The 17,031-nt window shown below is 48.2% G+C and overlaps 1 protein-coding gene across 1 annotated transcript in view; it reads left to right on the plus strand.

The window, feature by feature from the left end:
• Positions 1–17,031, plus strand: part of CACNA1A (calcium voltage-gated channel subunit alpha1 A) — a 208,045-nt gene that overhangs the window by 114,337 nt on the left and 76,677 nt on the right. The window contains exons 7-14 of the mRNA XM_044913037.1: positions 1,983–2,086; positions 3,236–3,351; positions 4,440–4,496; positions 5,566–5,655; positions 12,010–12,219; positions 15,245–15,357; positions 16,536–16,648; positions 16,773–16,904. Coding sequence (XP_044768972.1) covers positions 1,983–2,086; positions 3,236–3,351; positions 4,440–4,496; positions 5,566–5,655; positions 12,010–12,219; positions 15,245–15,357; positions 16,536–16,648; positions 16,773–16,904 — 935 coding nt within the window. The remainder of the gene's footprint in view (positions 1–1,982; positions 2,087–3,235; positions 3,352–4,439; positions 4,497–5,565; positions 5,656–12,009; positions 12,220–15,244; positions 15,358–16,535; positions 16,649–16,772; positions 16,905–17,031) is intronic.

The raw sequence follows: 17,031 nt of genomic DNA on the forward strand, positions 1-17,031 counted from the left end.
GTGTTCCCTCTCTCGCTGTGTCTCTCTCTGTCAAATAAATAAATAAAATCTTTAAAAAGTAAATAAATAAATAAATGGAATCTTCCATATATGTTCTTTTCTGTCTGGCTTCCTTTGCTTGACACTAACTCTGTAAGGTTTCATGTGATAAGTGGCAGTCATTCATTGCATGATATTCCATTTATTTATCCTCTCTCTTGTTGATGAGGATTCAGACCATTTCCAGTTTAGGGCTATTATGTAGATCACCACTATGAACAATCTTGTGCATGCCATTCATATTTCTGTTGGGTAACTATCCAGGACTCAGGAGTGGAATTTCCAGGTGGTAGCACAGGTACGTGACTTAATTTTAGTAGAAATTTCCAACCCATTTTCCAAAGTGGTTGTACCACATGTTATGGGTTGAATTGTGTCCTCCCTCCCCCAATTCATATACTGAAGTCCTAACACCCAGTACCTGAAAAATGTGACCTTAATTGGACATGGGACCTTATGGGAGATGAGGTCCTTAGGGTGAGCCCTAACCCAATATGACTGACGTCCTTAAAAGGGGGGAAGGAATTTGGACAGAGAGATGAACATGCACACAAGAAAGACGGCATGCAAAGATGAAGGTGAAGACCACGGTGATGCCTCTATAAGCCAAGGAACCACCAAAGATTGTCAGCCAACACCCAGACCTCAGGGGAGAGGCATAGGATGGAATCAGCCTCAGAGCCTCCAGAAGAAACCAACCCTGTTGACATTCCTAATCTCAAACATCTGGCCACCAAGAACTGTGAGACAATAAATTTCTGTTGTTTTAAGGCCCCTGGTTGTGGTCCTTTGTTACACCAGGCACAGACCACTCATGCACCATGTTACCCTCCCATGGGCAGCATATGGGGATTCCACCTCCTCCACAGACTCCTCAACACCTGATAGTATCAGTCTTTCTCATCCTAGCCTTTCTGCTTGGTGGCAGCAGCATCGTAGGTGCTTCTAAAGGTGAGCTTTTAAAGCCACACATGGGGGCCCCATGTTCTGCTGGTGCCCCAGAGCTGCTGAGCCACCATAAGGCTCCCTCTGCTCCGGCTGCTGACACCAGGGCTTCCCCAGCACAGAGCTTACATCCGTGGGCTCTGGGACACCTCCTGGTTCCAATCCCATGTCTACCACCAACCGACTCTGGGACCTTGGGCTGGCACTTTTGTCTTTCTGGGCCTCAGTTTCCCCAGTTGTAAATGGGCATGATGATAAAAATAGGGTCATCATGAGGACTAAATGAGTAACTAAGCTAACATAGCTAATACACTTAGAGCATCTGGCACAAGTAAGTACTTCATAAGCACTGGTTTTTAGATTTCTCTTTTTCTTTCTCTCTCTATTCTTGATTTTCATCCCCTCCTCTTACTTCCTTCTTGGCACAGTGTTCTCTTCTCTCCAGAGAATGTTTGACTTGTAGATGTCTTCCCTGCCTCTTTGAAAACTGAGCTGGGCACTTCTGAGAATTTTTTTGTGGTTCACACTGAGGCTGCAGGGCACAGAGGAGGGAGACACTTGAGGGTTCACAGGCTCACAGCCCTGCCGTCTGCCTTGGTGATTTAACCTGGTAGTCAGACTCTGCCTTCATGCACCTCCTCTAAGGGAAGAGTGTGACTGTGTCAGGGGGGAGGGAGGCAACCAGGGGATCATTTCTACATTTTGATTGGGTTTGTTCTTTTTTTTTCCTGGAGTTTGGTCTGGGAAGTTCTCTTGAGTTTCATGCTGGTTCCTGGGTCCTGTGAGGGCTACATGATTAGAGGGGGCCTTGTCCTTCTAATGGTACCTCTGGGGCTTCCCCCACTAATTGATCCCGTTTCATTTCTGTCTGGGCTTCCAGAGCTCCAGGACTCCATAGGCCAAGAAAATTTGAGAGCAGAGCTCCCCCTTCTCCCACCTGTCAGGTCATACCTGAGTCCCATGAACACTCACCTGCTTTCCCTCCTCACCTCCCACAGAGCAACGATGCCTCAGGGAACACTTGGAACTGGTTGTACTTCATCCCCCTCATCATCATTGGCTCCTTTTTTATGCTGAACCTCGTGCTGGGTGTGCTGTCAGGGTAAGTCTCTGCTACTCTCCCCATCCCACTCCCCCTCACCATCTTCTGACCATAAAGAGGCCATCAAACCTTTGTTTTCATTCTCCAGGCGGAGAATAGGCCTTCCCTTGGCTTGGCTTAGCCAGGAAGTTATTAGCAAGTCAGGTACAGGTGCACAGGTTGTGCACTGCTGAGAGCACCTAGTGAAAGGACTCATGGAGGCTGGAATCCAGCCCAACCATAGCTCACAACACTGTACCCCTGGCATTGAGCAACCTTCACCCAGAGAAAGGGGAGCTTCTTTCCAATGCAGACCTCTCATTCAGAAGTCTTTCCCAACCCACAACCCACCACACAAGAAACTTCTGTAGAGCTTTACTTTTTATAATTTACGTTTTTAAAAAAGCCAATAGATTGGGTTCCTTCCTTCCCCTGTTTTCCAAATATACTATATATTTCAGTATACAATCAAATATGCATTTTCATGACACACAGTATCCCTTACCCCCAAGACTGAATGTGGGTTTGGGGTTTGAGGGGCTTGATCATAAATAGGTTTTGTTTTTCTCGTCATAAGAAGTCTGGGGACTGGAATGGTGGCTCCACGGTGCCATCAGGGACCCCGGTTCCTTCTCGCTTTCTACTCTGACATCCTTACCAAGCAGAGGCTTTCAGTCTCATGGATGCCTCATGGTCTTAAGATGGCTGCCTCACACTCACAAGAGGGCCACCGCACATTCCAAACATGAAGAGGAGGGAGAGAACAGGAAGGGGAAGGATATATATCAGGCTACCACAGAAATCTTCAGCTTATGTCTCATTGGCCTAACTTAAAAGAGGGCTGAAAATATTCTTCACCCGAGAGTGCAGAGAATCAGAATGGAGTACCCAGCCAGCGATGGTTGGCGTGGCATGGTTCTGTGGTTTTACTTTTTTCCTCCAGCTGGGTGCAGTTGTTGGATAACGTGGGAAGCTGGCAGAAATACCCCCAACCCCTATGGTGTTCTGATCTCCCAGGACACCTGATTCCTCATGTTAAAGTCCACTGCCTGCCCTCTAGGAGTTTCTGAACCCCCAAACACACACACGCGCGCGCGCGCACACACACACACACACACAGTCCCTAAAATGCTGACAACAGCCAGACCTGGCTCTTTCCTGCTTCTGCAGGGAGTTTGCCAAAGAAAGGGAGCGGGTGGAGAACCGACGGGCTTTTCTGAAGCTCAGGCGGCAGCAGCAGATCGAACGAGAGCTCAATGGGTACATGGAGTGGATCTCAAAAGCAGGTGAGGCCCTTTCGTCCCAGGAGCCTCGGAGCACACGGAGGGTCCTGCATGCAGCTCGCGGGTGGGTGAGGGGAGGACCCTAACAGCGGGAGAAAGAGGACCTGGCCTGGTGGCCCCACTTCTCAGCAACAGGAATCTGGAGCAGGGTAGAGAAACTTCCAGGGCGACACCAGGATAGGATGTCACGTAATAGCTGAGGAACTTTGGTTGACATCCCAGCTCTGCCACCTCCTAGCCGCGAAGCTCACTTTCCTGCGCTCCAGTCTCCTTGGTTGTTAAACGGAGGTGTGATAGTGTCTCTCTTTGCCGGGCTGTGGGGTATGCAGTAAGATCATCCAAGCTAAGCCACCAAGAAAGAGCAGTGCCCGACACACAGTGGGCACGCGTTTATTGGTTCAGCCATTCAGCAGACGCTTATGGAGCGCCCACTGTGTGTCCGGAACTGTTCTAGACACTGAGGATATGGCAGTGAACAAAAGACCAAATCCCCGCCCTCAAGGCTCCGGCGTTCTACTGAAGGAGACAGAAAATAAACAAGGACATATACTGTTGAGTGCTCCCCAATGCTGAGAAGAAAAATAAAGCAGGGTAGGAAGTGGGAAACAGTTGGAGGAGGTGGGGTGGTCAGAGAGGGTCTCTCTGAGGAGGTGACTTCCGAGCAGACCCGAAGGAAGCCCTATGGATGTCTAGCAAAAGGGGTTCTGGGCAGAGGGAATAGCAAGTGCAAAGGCCCTGAGGTGGGAACGGTGTTGAGTCATAGCGAGGAAGCCAGTGTGGCCGGAGCAGAATACGTGCAGGGGAAAATGGGAGGAAGCGAGTACCGGGAGGTGACAGGGGCCGAATCAGGCAAGGCCTTACGGGTCACAGTAAGGAAACTGGGTTTTATTTTGAGGGAGGTAGAGGTGGTGTTGGCTCTTACACTGTTGTTGAAGTGAGGCTGGGAGTCAGGAAGAACAAAGCAGCTGCCACAATCAGCAAGAGGAGAGCGAAAGTGGCCGGGCAGACCCTTCTCCTTCCTGACCCAAGGGAACCCAGCCCAGGAGAGGCCTGCAGGCGCTGGAGCTTAACTATGTGCTCTTCCTCTTCAGAAGAGGTGATCCTCGCCGAGGATGAAACTGATGGGGAACAGAGGCATCCCTTTGATGGTAACTGCTCTGAACCTGGCTCAGGGTTGGGTCCCAGGGGAGAACACAGCAGCCAGTGCTGAGGGGACAGATTGTTTGGTTCTGAGGGGCTTCCAGGGGATGGATGTTCAGAGCCCAGGCGACTCCAAGAACAAACACGAGATCAGTCAGGACCAGGGAGATACAGGCATGGGGCGAATCTGCTTCTTTGGGGCATTTCAGGACCTTGGTGCAGGCTTTACATTTTCTGACCTGCCCTTTCTGCTTTAACCATGTGCCCCAGTCTTCCTCATTCATAAAATGGGCATGACAGTATTAATACCTACCTCACTGGACAGTTTATGGAGATTGCATTAATGCTTCCAATAGAATGCCTACAACAGTGCCTGGCTCAGGGTCAGCCCCATCTGTGTTCGCTAAATAGATCAATAACCAAGAATCCAACTTACTATTCAAGACAGTTGTCTCACATGTTAGAAATTTGGCTAGACAGAGCAATGACTTTGGATTGAAAAATACCAGGATTGAAAAGGAAGTAAAGGAGCTGGGCTTTATCTGAGTAGATTACAAAATGGGTTTTACTATTTTGGGGGGAGGGGAAGAGATGGACTCATGGGGGTGTCTAAATCATTTTGTTGGGAGTCTGTGCCTGAACTCATTGTCCCCTGGAGAGCTCATGGGGGAGGAATAGAACCTAAATATTGAGGGAAGGCATCCACAGTCTCAGCCTGCCTAGCAAGCGTGCTAAAGGTCAAGGGTGGGCCTGCTTTCATAGGAGTCCCGGTATGTCCAGTCCCAGGCATCCCAGAGGGGAGAGGGTGGCTGAGAGCCCAGACTTAGAGTCAGAGCGAACAGGACTTGATTCTCGTCTTTACCCCTGGGGCAAAATCATGTAACCTCCCTGAGCCTCGGTCTCACGTTTCTAAAATGGGCGTACTCTTACTTCCCACCAACCCGGATGACCACGAGGGTTAATTAACCCAACAACATGTAGCAAGTCCCTGGCGCCAAGAACCCAAGGACACCGAGATATGGTCTTGTCTCAAAAAGGGTAACGTCCTTTTCTCTTGCCATGTTTCCATTGTTGGAGCTCTGCGGAGAGCCACCATAAAGAAGAGCAAGACAGACCTGCTCAACCCCGAAGAGGCTGAGGATCAGCTGGCCGACATCGCCTCTGTGGGTGAGTCCCTCCTGCCCCAGCCTGGTGCTCGGCTCTCACTGATCGTGCGAGAGATGGGAGCTGAAGGGCTGGGAACCACGGTCCCTCGATTTGGGTCCCTACTCTGCCCCTTTCCGCCTGTGTGTCCTGGGGCAGATGATGTGATGATGGGAATAACAGCAGTGCCTGTCTCCTAATCCCATTGTGAAAACTTAAACAAAAGAATCCACATTAAGCATTTAGAAGGGTGCCTGGCAGAGAATAAGCTCCCAGTCATGATATTAGGGTTCATTAGTGCTCACTGAGGGGCTGCTGTTATTGGGTGCCAGCTGTGAACAAGACAGGAGCCAAATCCCTACCCACGTGGAGCTTGCAGTCAAGTGCAGGACACGGATGTTGAACAGATAATTACCGAAATAAATCTGTCATGGTAATGGTGCTGCAGAGGAGACACCCCGGGTTTGGCCTGCTCTGGAAGAATGGGGTGTGATCAGGGAAGCCTTCTCAGAGGAGGTGACACTGAAGCTGAAAACTGAAGGATGGGTAGGAGTTCGCTATGGCAGTGAAAGCAGAGAGAGCCATGGGGCAGGCTGTACTCCGTCTGTTGCTGTTGGTTGTCGCCAAGGGCAGGGTTTGAGGGGGAGGGGACATTTACCCTTCCCCTGCTCACCCCTCCTGATTGTGTTGCTTTTGATCTTCTCCGAGTAATGAAAGTGGGAGAGCATCCAGACAGGGGAAATAACACATGACTCTGAGGGGAGAAGGCATTTAACCTGTGTGGTTGGAGGAAGAAAGAGGGGGCAGGAAAAGAGAGACAGGAGGAAGAACTAGAGGCAGAGAAACAAGAAGGTGGGGGGAGCCTGGGTGGCTCAGTCGGTAGAGCATGCATCTCTTGATGTCCAGGTTGTGCGTTCGAGCCCCACGTTGGATGCAGAGATGACTTAAAAATAAAATCTTTTAGGGGAGCCTGGATGACTCAGTCTGCTAAGTGTCCAACTCTTGATTTCAACTCAGGTTCACGAGATGGAGCCCCGCATCAGGGTCTGTGCTGAGCGTGGAACCTGCTTAAGATTCTTTCTCTCCCTCTCCCTCTCCCTCCGCCCCCCCCCCAAAAAAAACAGCAGGAAGGAAGGGGAGAAGGGAATTTAACATATACACATAGTTCCAGTCTACAGGCATCATCTATTCTGTACTCTGCTGTTTTCACTCCATAAGGGTGGCTACACTGTAGTTTGCTTGGCCGTGGCCCTATCATATGGTGTTGGAGTTGTTTCCAATTTTTGCCCCAATGAGAAGCACCGCTGCGAACATTGAGGTACAATTACTCCCCACACCCTTTGGGCGTGTTTCCTTGGGGAATAATTATAGGATCAAAGATATTGACAGCTTTTCAACTCATTATTCACAGAACCATTCTGAGTTTCCAAAGCACTGAACCCATTTATAAACTTGCCAAGTACTCATACGATCATGGATCCCCCATCCCGGCCACTGCGTATTTCCCCTTTAATTTCCTTTCCCAGTGAAGTAGGTCTGTAATGATACCTTAAAGCTTGTTTTAATTTGCATTTTTAATTTCTAGCCAAAACACTCTTTTCCTTGTAACGATGAACTAGTTCTATTTCAACTTGTGGAATACATCTGTTTCCCTCCTTCCGGCAAGTTCAAGAACGGGAGTGCTCCGTCAGTGTTTTGTGTATTTGATGGGTTCTGTCTGGCCCACACATTTTCCCAATTAGGTTGCTTCCATTTTTTTTTTAATGTTTTGTTGTATTTTGATAGGCAAATATATTTTGTTCATACCACATGTTTTAAATGCCAGGCGCTGAAAAAAAAAAAATTGGCATACTCAAGTCAGGATCTCCCCTATGGATAAGATTGGGTACCTGCTCTTAATTGGCAGAGAAATTATTTTTCATCAGTCATTCTAGAAAAGATGGAAAAGTGATACTACCCAGTGTTGGCAAGGATGTGGGGAAATGAGCATTGTCATATGTTGTTGGCAGGCGTGTAATTTGCAGTGTTTCCAATATATGGTTTGGTATTATTTAATTATGGATGTTTATTTTCTTTGACCTAGCATTTCCACTTCAAAAACATTTCTTCCATGTGTGCAAAAGGCCTATGCCTCTTCTCAACAGTGTTGTTTCTGGTGTTCAAAAAAGTGAAAACCAGAGGTGCACCTGGCTGGCTCCGTCAGTAGAGCATGTGGCTCTTGATCTCAGGGTCGTGAGTTCAAGCCCCACATTGGGTGTAGAGCTTACTTAAAAATAAAATATTTTTTTAAAAAGTGAAAACCACAGGATGCCTGGGTGGCTCAGTCAGTTAAGCGTCTGCCTTTGGCTCAGGTCGTGATCCTGGGGTCCTGGGATCGAGCCCCATGTCAGGCCCCCTGCCCAGTGGGAAGTCTGCTTCTCCATCTCCTACAGCTCCCCCTTGTTTGTGTTCTCTCTCTCTAGCTCTCTCTTTCTCTGCCTCTCAAATAAATAAATAAAATATTTTTTTAAAAAGTGAAAACCAGGGGGTGCCTGGGTGGCTCAGTCGTTAAGCGTCTGCCTTCGGCTCGGGTCATGATCCCAGGGTCCTGGGATCCAGCCTGGCATCGGGCTCCCTGCTCCGTGGGAAGCCTGCTTCTCCCTCTCCCACTCCCCCTGCTTGTGTTCCCTCTCTCGCTGTCTTGCTCCCTGTCAAATAAATAAAGAAAATATTTTTTAAATAAATAAATAAATAAAAAGTGAAAACCAGAAACAACCCACGTGCCCAGAAATGGGGACATGACTAAAGAAATTACAGTATTTATACATGATGGACTATTATGCAGCCAGGAAAAAGAACAGGGTTGCTACTGGCATGGAAAAATGTTTGAAATCAATTTCTCAATGAAAAAAGCAAGTTGCACAGCATTATGTAAAATTTATGATCCCATTTTAAGAACAATATTAAGTATAGCTACTTAAAAATGTGGAAATTGGAGGATTGAAAGGGATTTTCACTTTCTGTGTGACATTTTTCTAAAATGTACGAATTAGTGACAGGCATTACTTTTGAAATTAAAAAAGTAATTACATGAGTTATAAGTTTAAGTTACTTAAAAGTGACAAAGTCTAATTATGAGGAATCTAATGGCTGGCTGTATGGGCAGGGAGGAATTTGGTGGAAAAGCAAAGCTTCACGAAGAAGTTTTTAAACTGGGCTTTATGCAGAACGGGGTGCGTGCATCCATTTATGAGGGCTGCCATGTTATACCACAAACTGGGTGGCTTAAAACAACAGAAATCTATTTTCTCACAGTTCTGGAGGCCAGAAGTCCAAACTAAAATCAAGGTATTGGGAGGGCCGTGCTGGCTCTGAAGGCTTCAAAGGAGAACCTGTTCCCTGCCCCGCACAGCTTCTGGGGGTGGTGGCGATCCTCGGCTTCTGTGTGCCTCACTCCAGTCTCTGCTTCTGTCGCCACATGGTCTTCCTGTGCACCTGTGTGGCTCCTCTCTTATAAGGACACCAGTCATGGGATTTAAGACCCACCCTAATCAAGTGTGACCTCATCTTAACTTGATTACAGCCGCAAAGACCCTACTTCCAAGTAAAGTCACATTCACGGGTACTGGGTGTTAGGAGTTCAGCACGTCTCTCTGAGGGACACAGTTCAACCCACAACTTAGGCAAGACCTATTTCCATTTACAGAGAATTTTAAGGACCTGTCAATTGCCCCAAATCCCCAGATTAAACCTGGGTGGTGACAGACTACCATCCTCACCAGAGAACATTCTAGACTGCTACTAGCCACCTGTAGCTCTTGATCTCTTGGGTATAGCTGGTGTGAACCAAGATGTGCTTCATTCTAACACATCAGATTTGGAAGTTCTAGTACCAAAAAAAAAAAAAAAAAAAGTGTAAACCATCTCTTTAACATATATCTATACTGATGCTATGTTGAAATGATAATACTTTGGATCTGTTGGGTTTCATAAAGTTTCTTATTAAAATATTTTTAAGATCTAAAGATTGCCTGCAATTACAATTCCAGACCACAGAGAAAAATCAGAGATGAGGATGGGTCAAGGTGGAGCATGAAATACAACACAGATGAGAATACACAGCTAATACGGGCCTAGCATGTAGTAGGTGTTCAATTAACATTTGCTTCTCTTTCCCTTCCCCAAGCGTGCTGTGCTTGAGGGATGTGCTTCCAGGCCAGTGATCAGGAAAGACTTGCTCCATAAGTTGGCATGTGAACCAGATCCTCATTGTATCTCTTGGGGTTACAGTATAAGATTATCATGGCCAATAAGCATAATGTGCCAGCATCATGCTAAAGTGTATTCCCCCCCACAGCCCTGCAAGGTGGGAAGTGTGGTTGTCCCCAGTTTACAGATGGAGACACTGGAGCCCCAAGATGCAAGGTGACTTGCCCAAGGTCATTTGGTGGTTGGTGATAGAACCAGCTTTTCAGGGAGGCTCCAGCAAAAGTAGGGGTGGGAGCCTCCTGCCCAGTGACTGAGCTCTACCCCAACTCTCTCTCTCTCCTTCTCTCCCTCCTTCTCCCCATGGAGCATCCCAACCTGACCTGAGACCTTCGAAAGTCTCATTCCTCTCTGTCATGCCCTATGGATGCTTGTGGGTCTGGGCACATCTTTGGGAGCTACAGACACCAGGGCCAGAAATGCCCCAAGTGGGAAGGACCATGAGGAGCCACCTTGGGGTTCTCAATGCCTGTGAGGTCAGGCAGGTGATGGACATGAGAGAGGTGTCCAGCTACAAGGCCTGGCCAGCTGCTGCTGAGCAGGAGTGTGTTTAGAAATTTGTGAATAGGGAGAAAGTGGCATCCTGTGAGATGTCTGCTGTGTCCAGTGCCTGGCTGGTGGGATGGGGTTGATGCACAAGCTGGATGGACGAATGAGTGACTGGACAAATCAGCTAATGGATGCATGAGTCAATGAACAAGCCAGTGAATAGGTGAAAGAGTGAATGAACCAAAGAACAATAAACAAATGAGTGCAATTGAAGGTTTTCAAAAAGAGATCATTTAGAAGATAAAATCAGTTCATCCAAAACTGAGCTCCGAACCTCCCCACAAACCTGTCCACTCTCATTGGAGGGCAGCTCTGTCCCTCCAGGGGCTCAGACCTAAAATCTTGGTTCCTCCCTCTCTCATACACTCACACTTGATCCAACAGCAGGTGTTGACATCTCCCTTAAGGAATACATCCCAAATCGGCCCACTCTTCTGCTTTCTCCGCCACCGCAGAGTCAAGCGGCATCATTGCTGGCCTGGACCAGTCACCCTTTCTCTGTTCCTGCCCTGGCCTTCCACAGTCTGATCTCCCCACGGCTGCCAGGGGGCGCTTGTGAGCACCTGAGTAGGGTCCCCTCCCTCCTCTGCTCAAACCTCCGTAGTCCCCATCTCATTCAGAACAAAAGCCCAGGTTCTCCCCACAGCCCATGAAGCCCTGCTTGTCCCACACTGTCCCCTCCCTGTCCTCACCAACTCCTTCTCTCTCCCTCAGCCACTCCACTCCGGCCATACTGGTTTCTGGATGCCATTCCCCAAATATGCCAGGCAGGCATATTTCTGCCTCAAGACCTGTTAACTCTTCCTACAAAACTGAGATGACTTAGGTCAACACCTTCACCTTGACCACTTGACTTAATATGGCAGTCTGCCCCATGGTCCCTTCTGGGGCTCTCCATCCCCTTACACTACTTTTTCTTTTTCCCAAAGTTCTTTGTAACTTGCATCACACTATTAATTTACTTTTTTATTATATTTGCTGTCTCTCTCCCCAGATGGAGATTGGGCCCAGAAAGGCAGGGCTCTGTCTGTTAACTAGTGTATCCTGAGCACCTAGAATAGAGTCTGGCACACAGTAGATGTTCCGCAAGTAAAAGTATATGCAGGCAGATTCCTTGGTGGCTCATTCCTTGGTGGTCATGCCTAAAGTGAAGTGTCCATGGAAACTAGGGTCCTATTCACACCTCTTCCTGGAGGCCTCCCAAGCATGCAGCATGCAGCTCTGCTGCTTGGCCCTGCACCAAGGGTCCTGAGCTCCTTCCTCATTCCCCCTGTGGCATGACCCCCAGAATCATCAGATGTGGCCAGGAGAGGGAGACACAGAAAGTTGACTCCATCAGTGGAGAGCCATCTGCCTCCCCACTGACATCCAGAACTTTCATTGGTTGTTTCCAATACTATTATTTTTGCCTTCTTGTAAGCTCCGTCTCTGGAAGGCTAAGCCCTGGGTCATGTTGGTTCCCTCGGGCCAGAGGGCTCACCAGGGAGGCTAATGGATCCCCTGGCCCGATTCCATGCCTGGGCCGCCCATCAGTTAATTTCCTCCACAGGAACACCCTGACATTCTCTATCCTTTCCTTGGCAGGGTCTCCCTTCGCCCGAGCCAGCATTAAAAGTGCCAAGCTGGAGAACTCGACTTTTTTTCACAAAAAGGAGAGGAGGATGCGTTTCTACATCCGCCGCATGGTCAAAACTCAGGCCTTCTACTGGACTGTGCTCAGTCTGGTAGCCCTCAACACGCTGTGTGTTGCTATTGTTCACTACAACCAGCCCGAGTGGCTCTCCGACTTCCTCTGTGAGTACCACCCGGCCCTGCACCCACCTGCTCCCCAATCCCTTCCTCACACCCTTTTCCCTTCCCCTCCTCTGGTGGTGTGTGTTCCTTCCTTGGCTCTTGTTGAATCTGTCCTTTCATTTGGGTGGGTCTGTAACTGCTACCACAACAACAGAGCCCATCTTCTTTGGGCCTGGGGGCTGGAAGCTGGAATTCAGGCCACCAAATACTACTGTGATGCTTTTTTAAGAGAGAGGCATAGGGACACTGGTGAAAGGGGCGTTGGAAGAGAGACAGAAAAGGGTAGAGACCACAGAACAGCCAGATAGAGACAGAAACACACATCTAATTAATGGGTGTATCTCTGAGGATGTTAAAATAAGTAATTTGTGGTTGAGAGATGGGGATGCTTTAGGAACAAAGAGTGGCCCTTATGTTGTCTCCATTTTCTCTGCTCATTTCTGACACTCCTGGCTTCTCCCCTCTTCTTTCAAACCTTCTGCTTTTCCCCCCTTTCCTCTCTTGCTCTTTTTGACTTCCTTAAACCTGGAATTCATTTCTAGAAGATCTCCTCCAACAAGTGTGAGGACATCTTGCTCCCTCAGGGGGTACCAGGACCCCTAAGGCTTTGCCCTTCTGGGCCTATTCCCAGATTCCAGGAGTTAGCATAAGATAGTATCAAAGTTGATGGCCAGGTGAGGGTGAGGAGAAGCAGTGAAAGGTAGGGAGACTTCTAACCAGTATTTAAAAAATAAAGAGCTCTGAGAAATCAACAAGAGTAGTGTCTGGGCAGTGAGGAAGGCAAGTCCATGCCCGGGCTCTGGCTTGTGGGCCCCAAGTGAAGATTTCCTTCAACCTTTTTGCCTGATGGCTGCCCTCCTCCTGCATGTACTGGGTTTATCTGACTTAGGTCTGTGGCTTCTTTCCCCTTCTGACCTCTTTTGGAATTGACCCAGACAGCCAGTGGAGATAGTCGAGTCTTCAGCCTGGAGAGGCCCAGGAGCCTGGTCCAGGTCATTGTTTCCTTGTAACCTTCCTTGTTCTCGGTCACATTGGTTGACCCCCCTCAGGACACCCCCCAGGGACCAGCTCTCCTTCTGACCTAGTTCCAAACTTAGTAATTGCATTTGGTCCCCCTGGAGTCTTACAAATGAGGACTCTATACTTCTTGTCTTAACCTCCTCTTGTAGTCTATTTTTAATCTCCCATATTCTCTGCACTAATCACTTTGCTCTGTCTGTCCTGGTTCAGGAACAGGGGGTTGGGACTTCCTGCCCTGGGCCTCTGTGTCTGTAAAGGTCCTTTAATTATCCCCAGTTGAGAAAACTGAGACACAGAAAGGTTAAGTAACTTGCCCAGGGTCACACAGCTAGTAAGTGACAAAGCCAGGATTTGAACCTAGAATCCAAGCTGTGTCTGATGACAGATCCCTTCCCTGGTCACCAGGTGACCTGGATTCTCAATGTCTGCACTGCTCCTAACTCATCATGTGACCCTGGACAAGTCACTCCCATCATCCACCAATCGAAAGCATCTTCATTTATAAAGCACCCTTCTATCTTATTTGCCACTAAGAAATAAAGCAGTGCTACCATCTTACACTGAGACATGTCAATTTTAAGATACACCCCAAAGTGTGTGTCTTGGCATCAGTGAAGTGTGGTAGTTTCCCAGGGTCTCAAATTTCTCATCTGGAAATTGGAGTTGATGGCCCTGAAAGTTCTTCCAGACCCACCAGTGCTACAGACAATTCTCTCAGGTCTTGTGCATTGCCAGCTCTCAGGTTTCCATGGTAACTGGGAAGCAAGCATCTCAGAAACTCTTAAGTACTCCCAGAGTTGTTTCTGGTGGTTCTTAGAATACACCAGATGTTATAGACAGATTTCCCTTGCTGATATTTTGGCCTGACGATCCTAGACCTTGGTTTCCTTCAGATACTAGGAGCTCCCTGGAGTCCAAAAAACTAAGGGGAAGTTTCAGTCAGGAATGAATGCGAAGGACCTTGACAGTTCAAACCATCTCTTAAAAGAATGATTTAATAAACACCCTTGACTTTCAAACAGAATTAGTTATGTGACCAAAATTGACATTCTTGGAAGTTTTGAGTCCTCCGTCTTCCTTTCTATATGTTTTCTTCCCCTGAGACACCCTCCATATTCCCGCTTCCCATCCAGGGGTGAATATCCATACCCTTCCTGATGACTCATCTTCCTACCCCACCAAGAAAGCTCTCTCAGAAAAGGTCCTGAAATTAGCCATGCCTTTGCTGTAGCAGACAAATACCCTTATGTTACCTCTCCCCAAGGCATTTACCATTATGCTTTCTCACCAAAGGACAAGAATGCTTTATCTTGTTGAAGACTTTTAGACATCAGCAAGACAGGATTTTGCCAGGGGACCTCAGATAGGTTTTCCAAGTTGGGAGAAAAGCTGTACCTTAGATGGGTTGCCCCTGAATCTCCAGCTAAGTCCCTGACACAAGGATTACTAAGAGGACACCATTATGATTTCGATTTCTATTTTTCCTTTCAAGCTCAGGCATATAAAAGTGGATTAATCATCATTCTTAGATTGTGATACACTGGCATCCTGGGGCCATTGGCTGTTTTGTTAGTTAGCCAGTTAGTTTGTTAGTGCATTAGTTTTAAAAACATGGTAAGCACCCAGGAACCCACCAGCCAACACAAAACCTGGGTCCTTGGCCATGACCCACATCCAGCCCTTCTCACTGAACCAGGGCAAAAACTACAAGGGGGAGAGCCAGGGAACTTTTCCTCACTCCTTTTTAAGATTGGTCAGGGGTTGGTGGGTTGGAGGGTGGGGGGCCATTGTTGTTCCTCCCCTTTAATAGAGGAGAAACTGAGGCCCATGGAAAGGAAGCCTTGCATAATCTTTGGCCAAGGCCACCAATAACTCTCCTCTCTCCCTGCCTCCCCAGGCCAGAGCAGGACGGGATTGCTATTAACAGGAAAGTCAGAGCCACCTGGAACTATCCCCACCCCACAAACTTAACCTCCTCTCCGTTTCCCCCCCTCTCCCCTTCTAGACTATGCAGAATTCATTTTCTTAGGACTCTTTATGTCCGAAATGTTTATAAAAATGTACGGGCTTGGGACACGGCCTTACTTCCACTCTTCCTTCAACTGCTTTGACTGTGGGGTAAGTGTTCTGGTTGGTAAGGAGTTCATTTCTCCAGCTCTTGCCTAGCATGGCTGAGGCCTGGGGACATCAGAAAGGGAACGATAGGGGTCACCCCCTGGATGCAAGAGACTCGGCCAAATGTGGAAGGAATGAGAGGGCCATCCCAAATATTGGTGAGGATGCAGAGCTCCAGGGAAGTGTGCAGACCCTCCTTTGCAGGGGGGATTTGGCGATTCCCCTGCTCGGGCTTCATGCAAGAGCAACTCACAAGAATGCCCTGAGTGGCTTTGTTTGTAATAGCCCAAACCAAACGACCCAACATCCCTTTGCAGTAGCACGGATAAATAAGTTGTGACATAGCTATATAATGGAATTCTCCACAGCGATTAGAGGCAACCAACAACAGCCCCACCTAACAACTGGATGAATCTCACCTGCATGATAATTGCACAAAAGGAGGCAGACACTGACAAAAATCAGTCCATACAGCATCTTTCTGCTGATGGAAGTTCAAATGGATAAAACTGAACCATATTGGCTAGGGATGATGCTTGAAAACTTTAAAAAGGCAAGGACCTCGAAAACATTATGCTAAGTGAAAGAAGCCAGACCCAAAAGGTCACATACTGCATATTTCCATTTAAATGAAACGTCCAGAACAGGCAAATCCATAGAGACCGGAAACAGATTAGTGGTTACTGGGGCGGTGGGGGGTTGGGGGACAGTGCTCATGGGGTCGGGCTCTCTTTTGGGGGTGATGAAAATATTTTGGAACTGGAGAGAGGTGAAGGTCACACAACGCTGTGAATGTGCTAAACGCCACTGAGACGTGTGCTTCAAATGGTTAGTTTTGTCTTACGTGAATTTCACTTCAATTTTTTAAAAATGCAAGGAAATGGTTATTACAAAATTCAGGATGATGGTTATCTCTAGGGGTCCCTTGAGGCTTCCAGGATGTTGACATGTCTTATTTCTTGATGGAGGTGGCAGTTACATGGATCTTCACTTTGCAGTTACACATTTCAGGAATTCTTTGCTCGGCGTGACTTACCATTCAATTTTAAGAAAGGGATGGGAGGAGTCTGAGACCCTCATCCTGCTTCCATTTGACGGCAGCTGGGTTGGATTCCTGCAAGGCTCAGAGCCAGGGCATGTTTTCCAGGTCTCTGGACACGAGGCCAGGTTCTCTGTTCTAGGTTATCATTGGGAGCATCTTCGAGGTCATTTGGGCTGTCATAAAACCCGGCACATCCTTTGGAATCAGCGTGTTACGAGCCCTCAGGTTATTGCGTATTTTCAAAGTCACAAAGTAAGTCCTTGGAGTTCCCTGGCATCCCAGCAGGGGTGAGGATGGGGACCAGGTTGGAGCCACCTCCAGCACCTCCAGCACGCCCGGCCTGACCACCCCTCCCCCACCCGGCCTCTGTTGGCAGGTACTGGGCATCTCTCAGGAACCTGGTCGTCTCTCTTCTCAACTCCATGAAATCTATCATTAGCCTGTTGTTCCTCCTTTTCCTGTTCATCGTTGTCTTCGCCCTTTTGGGAATGCAACTCTTTGGTGGCCAGTAAGTGCTCAGCAGATTCCCCGACTTCTGCTTGCCTGGGGTCAAGTGCCCCCGGGCCCAGGTCCAATGCATCCAGAGACCCACGCTCACTTGCATCCCACAGACCACCCTTCCTCATGGCCCGGAC

The sequence above is a fragment of the Neomonachus schauinslandi genome, chromosome 1, assembly GCF_002201575.2.
Source record: "Neomonachus schauinslandi chromosome 1, ASM220157v2, whole genome shotgun sequence".
Taxonomy (NCBI): domain Eukaryota; kingdom Metazoa; phylum Chordata; class Mammalia; order Carnivora; family Phocidae; genus Neomonachus; species Neomonachus schauinslandi.